The following is a 13,002-nucleotide window of genomic DNA, read 5'->3' as shown; positions in this document are numbered from 1 at the left end:
TGTAAATCTAGGTAATTTTTATGTAATTAATATTCTTTTGGAGAATTGCTGTATTTGGCTTGTGGGTAATGTAAGAATGTTCAAGTGTGGAAACTTTAACGAAATGTGTTAAATCCTTATTAACTACACGTGAGAGAATCCTGACTGAGGGATGTAACTTACTCGCACCGAAACTCCTGCAGCATTCGGGTTGTAAATGCTGGGACCGAGTGGCTGACAGAGAGACAGCCAGCCACGTAGGACAGTTAAGCCATTTCACATTCCACGGGCTGCACATACTCTTCCGGTTTTGTCTGTAAACAGTGAACTAGTGAACTGGGGTGGGTTTTTGGGGGAAGGAGTAGCTGGGGGTTGTCTGCCTGGTTTTTTGGTGTGCACCGTGTATGTGGGAATTTGAGTTGTCTTGCCTTAATTGCACCATAACACACATACAATAAAACTTACTTACTGTAAGTATACAATATGATGATGCTTAGTAAGGTTACACAAGTACACAATCATCACCACAATTCTGTGTGGCGTTTTTTTTAAGGCATTGTCCAGGAAGCCTGAATCTTCAAATCTTTTGTTCATTTATTTCCATTTTATTTGAAAGGCAGAGAAACAGACTAAGAGAAATCTTCTATCCACTGGTTCACTCCCCTAAATCCCACAACAGCCAGGGCTGGGCCAGGCCAAAGTCAGGAGCCCTGAACTCTGCCCAGGTCTCCCCCTTGGGTGGCAGGGACACAAGTACTTGAACCATCACCTGCCACCTCCAGGGTTCACATTATCAGGAAGCTGCTTGGGAAGTAGAGGAGCTGGGACTGAACTAGGCCCCCCATTGTAGGACGTGGAATCCCAAGCAGTTAGTTAACCACTGAGCCACAGCCTGCCCCCACAATCCAGTTTTAAAACACTTCTGGCCAGCGCCGTGGCTCACTAGGCTAATCCTCCGCCTTGCGGCGCCAGCACACCGGGTTCTAGTCCCAGTCGGGACGCCGGATTCTTTCCCGGTTGCCCCTCTTCCAGGCCAGCTCTCTGCTGTGGCCCGGGAGTGCAGTGGAGGATGGCCCAAGTGCTTGGGCCCTGCACCCCATTGGAGACCAGGAAAGTACCTGGCTCCTGCCATCGGATCAGTGCGGTGCGCCGGCCGCAGCGCGCTGGCCACGGCGGCCATTGGAGGGTGAACCAACAGCCAGCAAAGGAAGACCTTTCTCTCTCTCTCTCTCTCTCTCACTGTCCACTCTGCCTGTCAAAAAAAAAAAAAAAAAAAAAAAAAAAAAAACACTTCTGTCACCTAAAAAAGTGTCTTTTTTTTTTTTTTTTTTTTTTTTTTTTTTTTGACAGGCAGAGTGGACAGTGAGAGAGAGAGACAGAGAGAAAGGTCTTCCTTTTTGCCGTTGGTTCACCCTCCAATGGCCGCCGCTGCAGCCGGCGCACCGCGCTGATCCTGGCAGGAGCCAGGAGCCAGGTGCTTTTCCTGGTCTCCCATGGGGTGCAGGGCCCAAGCACCTGGGCCATCCTCCACTGCACTCCCTGGCCATAGCAGAGAGCTGGCCTGGAAGAGGGGCAACCGGGACAGAATCCGGCGCCCCAACCGGGACTAGAACCCGGTGTGCCGGCGCCGCAAGGTGGAGGATTAGCCTAGTGAGCCACGGCGCCGGCTCAAAAAGTGTCTTTAGACTCATTTTTGATCAGTCTCTGACCCCTGCCTCTACTGATTTGCTGTCCCAAATTTTGCCTTTTCTAGAAATGTCATAGAGATGGACTTATAATAGGTGGTTTTTTTTTTTTTTTTAAGATTCATTTATTTATTTAAAAGTCAGAGAGAGAGAGAGAGATCTTCCATCTGCTGTTTCACTCCCCAGATGGCTACATAGACTGAGGAAGAGCCTGGTGGAAGCCAGGATCCAGGAGCCTCATCTGGGTCTCCCATGTGGGTACAGGGCCCAAACACTTGGGCCATCTTCTGCTGCTTTTCCCAAGTCCTTAGCAGGGAGCTGGATGGGAAGTAGAAGCGGTGCCCATATGGGATGCCGGTGTCACAACGCTGGCCCTATAGGTAATCTTCAGCATCTGCATTCTTTTCAGGCATGACGTTTTGAGGTGTGTGTGGTGTTGCCAGTATCAGTCATGCACGCTGTTGGATTGCCAAGTGGCATCTCACCCACTCACGAGTTGAGGAGCATTGAACATTTCCAGTTTGGGGCTGTTCTGAATAACGCTGTGTGAATATTCTTGCATGTTTTGGTTTTGTTTGTTGGGGGGAGGGGCAGTTTCCAAGCTGTTCAATGACACCTGGCCAAGTTCATAAAACAAAGACAGATGTTCAGCCCCTCGAGTTCTCCACACTCGGTTCTGTCTGTCCCTTGTCCCCAGCACCTGTGGACATGCTGAGAAGGACCATGCCAGGGGCCAAAGTCACATTCCTCCTGAGCTGCTCACCACTGGTTTGGCTGGCTTCAGACTTTTACATTCCCTATCAGCTTCTCCCACTGCATGCAGGAAAAATAAACAAATGCTAATCAATGCATGATAAATGCACTCAGCACTCTTTCTATTCCTCCTCTGTTTTTCTCAACTTTTTTTCCAAAGGACATAACACAATGTACACTCACTATAAAAAAAAAAATCAAACAAAGGAGTTTATTGTTTCATGGGTACAGAGTTTTGGTTTCGCGAGATGAGAGTTTTGTCACTGGACAATGGTGCTGGCCACCACATTGTAAATGCAATGAGTGCCACTGAGATCCAAGCTGCGAAAGGGTTAAACAGCACATGTGAATTACCGCAATTTCAATTAATTTTTCACAAAATCAAACCTAAGGAGAAGTTAGAATAAAACTGGAACATAGTCCTTTTCTCAGATGGGTAAAGAAACTGTAGTCAACGTATATGATGACATATTAGGCCCTAAAACAGGGAAGGCCATCCTGGCATTTGCCAGAGCGTGGATGGAACTGGGGGAACTTCAGGGAAATAAGCCAAGCACAGAAGGAAGAGTGTTGCACGTTCTCACTCATGTGTGCAACTGTTTTAAAAAGAAAGGAAGGGCTGGCAACGTGGCTCATTTGGTTAATCCTCTGCCTGTAGTACCAGCATCCCATATGGGCACCGGCTTCTAGTCCCGGTTGCCCCTCTTCCAGTCCAGCTCTCTGCTGTGACCCGGGAAGGCAGTGGAGGATGGCCCAAGTCCTTGGAGCCTGCACCCACATGGGAGACCAGGAGGAAGCACCTGGCTCCTGGCTTCGGATCAGCACAGCTCCAACTGTAGCAGCCATTTGGGGGGTGAACCAACGGAAGGAAGACCTTTCTCTCTGTCTCTCTCTCTCTCACTGTCTAACTCTGCCTGTCAAAAAAAAAAAGAAAAGAAAGAAAAGAAAAGAAAAGGAAGGAAGGGATGGAGGGAGGGAGAGAGGGGAGCGGAAAGAGAAAAAAGTGATCCCCATCGCGTTCTGCTTGGGATCACACTGGGCGTGCGGATTGGCAGGGAGGGCCCTCCTCCTTCACACTGTTTGTCACATAACCATTTCCGGTACCCGTCTCCTACCCACGGAAGTGGGGCGAAAGAGAGCGGAAATCATGGAATCAAAGACGAGTCAGTTCGGCCCCGTGAAGAAGCTCTGGAAAATACTTGGGAGAAGAAAGTTCTGAAATCAACAGGAAAAGGAGCTGGAGCAGCAGAGAGCTGCCGAGTGTTCGGTTCTGCTCCCCGGGCTGAAGCGTATCGCACCTGAGACTGTCTTGAGTTGGTTCAGATTTTTTTTTTTTTAAATCTAGTGAACTAGAAGTGCACACTCACGCACATCTGTTTTTGTCTCTAGTACGACGCTGTCCGAATCAACCAACTCTATGAGCAAGCCAGGTGGGCCGTCCTCTTAGAAGAAATCGACTGCACAGAGGAGGAGATGCTGATCTTCGCAGCGCTGCAGGTAGGGGAGGTTGGCGGCTTTTCTCCGGACGGAGATGAGCCAAGCGTGTGCCGCTTACACTCGTGTTCTTCCAGTGTAAGAAAGAGCTCAAGTGAGGGGAGTAAACTTAAACTTAAAATGCTCCTTAAAACAATCTGCACCACCGTGAGGCAATGGTCTTGCAGTCTCTCTCCTTTCCTACTGCAAGCACCATCGGTGTCCCCATGAGGGGACAACAATGCCAGAGTGACTCAGATCCCACGTCAATTGTCCTGCACCGGAAGTAGCTCTTCCTTTCAAGGGCCGCTCAGTATCCCAGGGGAATTATTTAATTTAAAAAAAAATCGCACATGGATTTATTTATGTGCATGATTTTTTTTTTGCTTGCCCTTCCTGCCAACTTAAAGTATATACGTTATTTTCCTTTTTATTTTATTTAAGGTATACAGATTTCACACATGACATTTCTAAAACCTCCGCTTTTGTCGTAGTATCACATCAGCAAACTGTCCCTGTCCGCGGAAACTCAGGATTTTACGAGCGAGTCTGAGGTTGATGAGGTCGAAGCGGCGCTTTCTCACCTGGAAGTGACGCTGGAAGGTGGAAAAGCAGAGAACGCTCTGGTATGAACATTTCACGAAACTCAGAATCGTGACTCCGCTCTGACTCACTGGCAAATAGAGATTACCTTTCCTTTATTAATACTAGGAGACGTTCCAGCCGATTTTGAAAAACGGAAGCCGTGCTTTTCCCTCGACCAACTGAAATGTGGCAAGAACTGCCAAGCCTTCCCAGGTCAGGTCTTAGGAAAGGACTGGGAGATGTGTTCCTTACTACGAGTGTCCGGTGCTCATCCTGGGATCCACTGGCGCGGTGGGAAGGGAAGACAGCTGAGGGCCCCGCTTCAGCTGCTCAGAACACGGAATCGGTCCCTAAACTGAAGTCTAGAAAGGGCCCCTGCCTACTGCACGGCCGCTGTGGGAATGGAGAAAATGCGGACAAATATAAAGTGTTACTATCCGTTTACTTTCTCACATATGTGCCCAGCACGGCTGATAGGAGTGAGGCCTTTGTCTAAGACATTCTCAAACATCCCTGAACCCTTCTGACTTCAGGAAATAAATAAGCAAAACCCTAGGCAAAGCATAAAGAAATAAAACTTTTATCATCTCTTGCTTGACTGAATGGCAGTCTTGCAATTGCAATGCCCCTCCTGTTTGATTCACCCATTGCCTCCCCTGTTCTTTAACTTCTTCAACCATGAGAGTAATTATTAGTTTAATTGCATTGACTCAGACAGGTGGGCCCCTTGTAATTGGATCGAAATAATAATGGGTAAGAATGAGTCACTGTATTCTTATGTACTGAGTGTGGGTTCTCTTATCATTAATTGCCTTAAAATAAGAAATTGGAATGCAAGAGCCAATGCTTAAAACAAACTAAATGCCAGGGTTCTGGAAAGATGCAAAGCCTTGTTTCACATTTATGCAGAGTTGGCCCATTAAATTGAAGTTCTCTTGTCTGCTTCCTCCATTGAATTAATGCAACAGGAAAGTGATCCATCTGGGAATAAATAAACAATTCCTCCTCCCTCAATATTTTTTATGTGACACCAAACAATAGGCTTTTCAGTTTGAAAACAAGCACCAACATGAACTTTGAACCAAGTTCCTTTTGAGAGTTTAATCAGTGACCTGAGGTAGTAAGAGTTACTCCCTCTAAGGTAATAATTGCAAAATATTTGGTTTCTACAGAAAAGTCACTTGTAACTACAATTTTTAACTGGAATGGTAGATGCAGGGAGTGCTTCGTCAATTTTTTTTTATGTTTTTGTGATGTATGACATGCACAGAAAAGTGGAAAAAGATAAATGTACAGCTTAACAAATTATATTTAACGAACGTGCAAGATACCACCCAAGGGAAGCAGTGGAACTTGACCCACTGACCCTGGAGCCCCTGCATGTGCCCTGTGTCCCCCCATCCTCCCCCAAACCCACACCCACCGAGGTAACCACCAGAAGTGTAGTTGGGTGAATAGACTTGAATTTTTCATTTTCTTTCATTTGAATTCATTCGAATTTAAATAGCTATGTGCAGCAAGTGGCTGCCATGTTGGACAGTGCCGATGTAGATATGAGCTATGAGCTCCACATGTATGAAATCCCTGCTCATGAAATGTCGCTTGTCTTTCCTCAGGAGGACATCACTGATATCCCTAAACTCACTGACAGCCTCAAATTATTTAGGTGAGTAACCCTTAAGGGGGGAAGGGGTTACTTCTAAAAAAACATTGTAGGTAAAGAGTCTGAAATTTCACATTGCACATCCACTAGGTAAGTTCACAGTCAGACAATGGGTTGAATTCTTGTTCCACCACATGCACCAGCAAGGTGACCTCGCCAATGCTTTTAGGCCTCTGGGCCTCCAGTGTCCTGATACATAAAATGGGGACAAACCCCCTTCTTGGATTTTTTGGGAAGATTAGATAAAATAATGCTTGTGAGCCATTTGGTGGGTGCTTAGTTAATGGTGGTAGAAACAGGACCAGCGTCCACTTAACGAACACATACGCCAGACTGGAGTTCCCAGTGGGAAGGTTCTTTTACAACCTGGAAATCATCGTCTCTAGAGCTTTGATTCCAGTTTATGTAAAGTAGTCAGCTCGTTTATCTTCTTTCTCCTCTTTGCTTCTCATAAGTTGCCCAGTCACCTAAGGTTGATCGGAAACTTAAACAGGCAGAGAAACGTTGTGGGGTTTCCTTCCCCTGCCACAGAAAGAAAGGACCGCCACCTTTGGGTTGGTGCCAAAGTGTGTCAAGATGAAAGAAATAAGGTCTTTGGAAGGTCTATCAGTTAGTGTATCCCTTTATGGTTTGTTGACTTTCTTAACAAAGGGAGACTTCCGTGGGGGCAGCTGGGGTTGATAATACAAGATGCAAAGAAAAACTTGGAGACAATGAACAATGCATATCATGAGAACAGGTGCCCAAAGGTAACAGTATTTAGCCCTGAGTTTCTAAGATTTGTTTGTTAAAACAATAGGATCATTAATTTAACTTCCGTGGTATAAAGACTTGAAGGCACAGTTGACTCCTATTGGTATAGTCTGAACTACAAAAAGATGGTAACACTCTGAACCACAAACACATCTTTATAAAGTATTCCTGAGTCTTCTACAAAGAAATGAGATTGTCATAGACTGTAAGCTCTTCATGAACCTCATTGCGATCACACATGATGGGACATTGCAGATGAATCAAGATAGGGGAGTTTTCAGTGGCGATGATGTTCTAGAATTAAGTCCTGAATCCACACCGCTAAATGCCACCCTGAATAGCTTTTGTGCATCTGTTAATTCACAAAGTTGTTCTCATGTTTGGCTAATGGGAGCTTTAATAACCCCCTAAAAAACAAACTCCCCATAAAGATCACTCAGCATGTGAGGTAAAGGATGCAGACCCAACAGTTAGCAGTTCTAGATCACAGAACAACCTGAATAAATCATAAAATGAGTGTTGAGACTCATAATCAAAGGGCAGAAATTATAATTATGCAAGAAAACAGGCAGCATTAAAAGGAACCAAACAGAAATTCTAGAAATACAAAGCATAGACAGTTTAAATTGATTAGTTATATTAAACATCAAGTGGAAAAACATTTGAAGAGAGAACTTCAAGGACTTGTGCCTTTCCCCTCCTCCCTTTCTCCTCCACCTCCACCCCTACCCCACCCCCATCCCCACCCCCACCACCCCATTTCCTCCCTTGGTGCCTAAACAGACCCTTCTCAACTCCTGGCAATGCAAATGGCAAAACAGCTATGAAACAGTAAGAGGAAAGTTCCCTGAGACTTCAAAGAGCCCCCTACTCTTCTGACAGATGCCTTCTACCCCCTCCCCCGCCCCCATCCTCCCTCAGTCCCAGAGTGGCACATTCTGTCCTTAAACGGAACCTGAGTTCTAAACCACCCGGTGCACAGTCTCTTCCCAAGAACAGACTGTCATCAACCTCTTTGTTTCCAATAAAGCAACCTGTCTCTGTTGAGGTCCGTCTGCGTCTCCTTTTTCCATCTCTCCTTTCTGGGGGTACAAAAGGCCAGAACCAACCCCGAGCTATTGCATACCTAAAGAACTCAGAAAGGTAGACATGAAAAACATAACATAGATTGAATGAGAAAGTCCAGCATACATCCACTAGGAGTTCCAGAAGAAAGACTGGAGAGAAGCAAGCATTCCAAAGAGAATGCTTGAGAATTCTTCCATGATTATTGAAAACAGAAATCTCTGAATTTGAGAATCAAATCTCAAACAAAATAAATCAGGGTAGTGGCACATAATGACTTTTAAGACAAAAATCCTTAAATTCCAGTACCCTTGAATCTCAACAAAATAAATCAGTATAAATGCACATGTTGGTGCAGCCAACTGTTGATAAGAGGAAGTCTTTAAAATCATTAGGGGGAAAAATGTCTACAGAGGAGCTACGCCAGTTAGGTAGCAGACTTCTCTTTGCCAACAAATACAGGCTGGAGAGTATTGTGAGAAGTTCTAAAAAGAGAACAATCGATGTAGAATTTTATGTCTGACCAGTCTTCAAAGAGCCTGCTTTTTTATGAATCCCTAAATATAAATCTGATTAGACATTGTACACTGGAAATGACATATGATAAACAGTGATTTGCCAAAACTAAGTTGTAACCACTGTTGGAAAGATGACTTTGGAATAAATAAAATGACTTCTAGAGAGAGACCACACACAAAATTTATCCGCTGAGCCATTCCTAGGCAAATTACTGTAGCAAACGGGTTCCAGTAAGACTTACACAGTGGGCTGCAGGAACTATGACTGTGGTCCATTTCATCAAAACTAGACTCTTAAGATGTGGTAGAGTTCTTAGAGTACTTCATGAAGAGATAGCAAGTGATCCTGAAAACCTGTGGTTCCACTGATTGTTTCATGGAAAATACCTGTAAATGGGGTTATGCACGTTTGTTTTTTACAAAACTAAGTCTTCCCATTTCTGACACTTCTGAGATGACAAGTAGCCATCGGTGATAAGCCTCAATGTTTTCAAAATAATAAATGCATTGGTCTCCCTGTAAAGTAACCATGATTGTAAAACAAATGAGAACACAACCAGTCTGGGGAAAGATAAAAATGCAGTGAAGAGAGCATTTTGGAAATAGTTATTTAGAACTGTTTCTATTGCTGTATGGCTGCTGACAGCGGTGTGGCTATTAAAAAGACAAATGCTGTGTGATCTCACTTATATGTGGTTCTAAAGTAATCAATCTTTAGAAGTGAACAGCAGAATGGGGGAATGCCAGGGGCTGCAGGGAGGGAACCCAGGAGGGGGTTGGTAAAGATACAGAGTTTCAGTTATGCAAGAAGAATTCTGGAGTTCTACTATACAGCACAAAGCAGTTTGCTAAGAAGATAGATTTTATATTAAGTGTTCCTATCTCACATGAGAAAAATCAACACTGTTCATAAAGGTAGGAAAAGAAAGCACAAGATGTGATGGGGATGTTTATGGCTTCGATGGTGGTGCTGGTTTCACAGGAGTACACTTATCCCCAAACTCCTAGAGACTATGTACAGTTTGTTATATGTCAATCATATCAATAAGGTGGTTTAAATATATACATATTAACATCTGTATCATTTACAGCTTGGGAACAAAATTTTTCTGTGTTAAATATCATCTAAATTAAAAGCTATAGTGGCCGGTGCCACGGCTCAATAGGCTAATCCTCCGCCTAGTGGCGCCGGCACACCAGGTTCTAGTCCTGGTCGGGGAGCCGGATTCTGTCCCGGTTGCCCCTCTTCCAGGCCAGCTCTCTGCTATGGCCCGGGAGTGCAGTGGAGGATGGCCCAAGTTCTTGGGCCCTGCACCCCAGGAGAAGCACCTGGCTCCTGCCTTCAGATCAGCGTGGTGCGCTGGCCACAGCGCGCCAGCCGCAGTGACCATTGGAGGGTGAACCAACGGCAAAGGAAGACCTTTCTCTCTGTCTCTCTCTCTCTCTCTCACTGTCCACTCTGCCTGTAAAAAAAAAAAAATAAAAAATAAAAAAAAAAAAAATAAAAGCTATAGTGCACAGTGACTCTCATTGTTGATTTAACAATTGACACTCTTATTTATGATGTTAGTAATCAGCCAAGACTCTTGTCATGAGCTGCCAAGGCTATGAAACCCTCTTGAGTTCACAAACTCTGACCTTATTTAGACAAGACCATAGTCAAAGTGGAAGTTCTCTCCTCCCTTCAGAGAAAGTTATCTCCTTTTTGATGGCCATTCTTTCCAATGTGATCTCACTCACAGAGATCTTTCATTTAGATATTTTTTTTTTTTGCCACAGTATCTTGGCTTTCCATGCCTGAGAAGCTCTCATGGGCTTTTTAACCAGATCCTAATGACTTAAGGGCTGATTCTGAGGCCAGAGTGCTGTTTAGGGCATTTGCCATTCTATGAGTCTACTGTGTCTCCCGCTTCCCATGTTGGGTCATTCTCTCCTTTTAAATTCTATCAGTTATTATTAGCAGACACTGGTCTTGTTAATGTAATCCATTTGACACTTAATCCTATCTTTATGATCAATTATGAGATGAAACTGATCATTTTAACTAGTAAGATGGCATTGGTACCTGCCAACTCAATGGGATTTGGAATCCTATGGCACACTTCTAACTCTACTATTAGGGGTAAGTCCAAGTGAGCATGTGCTGAACTATACACCACCTCCCTCTCTTATTCCCACTCTTATTTTTAACAGGGATCAATTTTCAGTTAACTTTAAACACCTAAGAATACTTGTGTATTAATTAAAGAGTTCAACCAATGGTATTAAGGAGAACAAGAAACTACTAAAAAGAATAAAATGCTAAGTTGTTCCTCAACAGTCAGGACAAGGGCTGATCAAGTCATTGTTTCTCATAGTAGCCATTTCACTTCTACAGGTTTCCTTTTAGGTACTCAGTTAGTTGTCACAGATCAGGGAGAATATATGATATTTGTCCCTTGGGGCTGGCTTATTTCACTCAGCATGATATTTTCCAGATTCCTCCATTTTGTTGCAAATGACCGGATTTCTTTTTTTTTAACCGCTGTTTAGTATTCTATAGAGTACATATCCCATAATTTTTTTATCCAGTCTTCTGTTGATGGGCATTTAGGTTTATTCCAAGTCTTAGCTATTGTGAATTGAGCTGCAATAAACATTGAGATGCAGATAGCTCTTTTATGTGCCAATTTAATTTCCTTTGGGTAAATTCTGAGGAGTGGGATGGCTGGGTCATGTGGTAGGGCTACATTCAGGTTTCTGAGGAATCTCCAAACTGTCTTCCAAAGTGGCTTTACCAGTTTGCATTTCCACCAACAATGGATTAGTGTGCCTTTTTCCCCACATCCTCCCCAGCATCTGTTGTAGTTGATTTCTGTATGAGGGCCATTCTAACTGGGGTGAAGTGAAACCTCACTGTGGTTTTGATTTGCATTTCCCTGATTACTAGTGATCCTGAACACTTTTTCATATGCCTGTTGACCATTTGGATTTCCTCTTTTGAAAAATGTCTATTGAGGTCCTTGGCCCATCTCTCTCTCTCTCTCCCTTTTTTTTTTTTTTTTTTTTTTTTTTTTTTTTTTTTTTTTTTTTTTTTTTTTTTACAGGCAGAGTGGACAGTGAAAGAGAGAGACAGAGAGAAAGGTCTTCCTTTGCTGTTGGTTCACCCTCCAATGGCCGCCGCAGCTAGTGTGCTGCGGCTGGTGCACCACACTGATCCGATGGCAGGAGCCAGGTACTTCTCCTGGTCTCCCATGGGATGCAGGGCCCAAGGACTTGGGCCATCCTCCACTGCACTCCCGGGCCACAGCAGAGAGCTGGCCTGGAAGAGGGGCAACCGGGACAGAATCCAGCGCCCCGACCGGGAATAGAACCCGGTGTGCCAGTGCCACAAGGTGGAGGATTAGCCTAGTGAGCTGGGGCACTGGCCATGGCCCATCTCTTAAGTGGGTTGTCTGTTTTGTTATTGTGGAGTTTCTTGATTTCTTTGTAGATTCTGGTTATTAATCCTTTATCAATTGCATAATTTGCAAATATTTTTCCCATTCTGTCAGTTGCCTCTTCACTTTGCTGAGTGTTACTTTTGCAATACAGAAACTTCTCAATTTGATGCAATCCCAATTATTAATTCTGGCTTTGACTGCCTGTGCCTCTGGGGTTTTTTCCACGAAGTCTTTGCCTGAGCCTATATCTTGCAGGGTTTCGCCAATGTTCTCTAATAATTTGATGGTGTCAGGTCGTAGATTTGGATCTTTAATCCATGTAGAGTGGATTTTTGTGTAAGGTGTAAGGTAGGGGCCTTGTTTAATACTTCTGCATGTGGAAATCCAGTTTTCCCAGCACCATTTGTTGAATAGACTGTCCTTGCTCCAGGAATTGGTTTTAACTCCTTGATCAAATATAAGTTTGTTGTAGATGTTTGGATTGATTTCTGGTGTTTCTATTCTGTTCCACTGGTCTATCCATCTGTTTCTGTTCCAGTACCATGCTGTTTTGATTATAACTTCCCTGTAGTATGTCTTGAAATCTCATATTGTGATGCCTCCAACTATGTTTTTGTTTTACAAGATTGCTTTAGCTATTTGAGGTCTCCTATGCCTCCATATAAATTTCAGCATCATTTTTTCCAGATCTGAGAAGAATGTCTTTGGTATTTTGATTGATATCACATTGAATTTATAAATTGATTTTGGAAGAATGGACATTTTGATGACATTGATTCTTCCAATCCATGAGCATGGAAGATTTTTCCATTTTTTTTCTTCTATTTCTTTCTTTAAGATTTTGTAATTCTCATCATAGAGATCTTTGACATCCTTGGTTAAGTTTATTCCAAGGTATTTGATCGTTTTTGTAGCTATTGTGAATGTGATTGATCTTAGAGGTTCTTTTTCAGCTGTGGCATTGTCTGTGTATACAAAGGCTGTTGATTTTAGTGCATTGATTTTATATCCTGCTACTTCGCTATCTCTTCTATGAGTTCCAATAGTCTCTTAATGGAGTTCTTTGAATCCCCTAAATAAAGAATCATATCATCTGCAAAGAGGAA

General features: G+C 43.6%; 1 protein-coding gene across 5 annotated transcripts in view; it reads left to right on the top strand.

Annotated features, from left to right (window-relative positions):
- The window catches only part of FERMT1 (FERM domain containing kindlin 1), a 55,467-nt gene that overhangs the window by 21,214 nt on the left and 21,251 nt on the right, over positions 1-13,002 (top strand). For 4 of the 5 annotated variants that reach the window (XM_008256296.5, XM_089307265.1, XM_089307267.1 and 1 more), the window contains 3 exons: positions 3,807-3,914; positions 4,385-4,516; positions 6,092-6,141. In XM_008256296.5, the coding sequence (XP_008254518.3) occupies positions 3,807-3,914; positions 4,385-4,516; positions 6,092-6,141 (290 nt within the window). Of the gene's footprint in view, positions 1-3,806; positions 3,915-4,384; positions 4,517-4,601; positions 4,689-6,091; positions 6,142-13,002 lie in introns of all 5 variants that reach the window. The other variant, XR_016215902.1, reaches the window with a different exon arrangement.

Source organism: Oryctolagus cuniculus, chromosome 11 (assembly GCF_051225735.1).
Source record: "Oryctolagus cuniculus isolate XC-2025 breed Fujian yellow rabbit chromosome 11, ASM5122573v1, whole genome shotgun sequence".
NCBI classification, from domain to species: domain Eukaryota; kingdom Metazoa; phylum Chordata; class Mammalia; order Lagomorpha; family Leporidae; genus Oryctolagus; species Oryctolagus cuniculus.
This window is presented reverse-complemented; position numbering and strand designations above follow the sequence as displayed.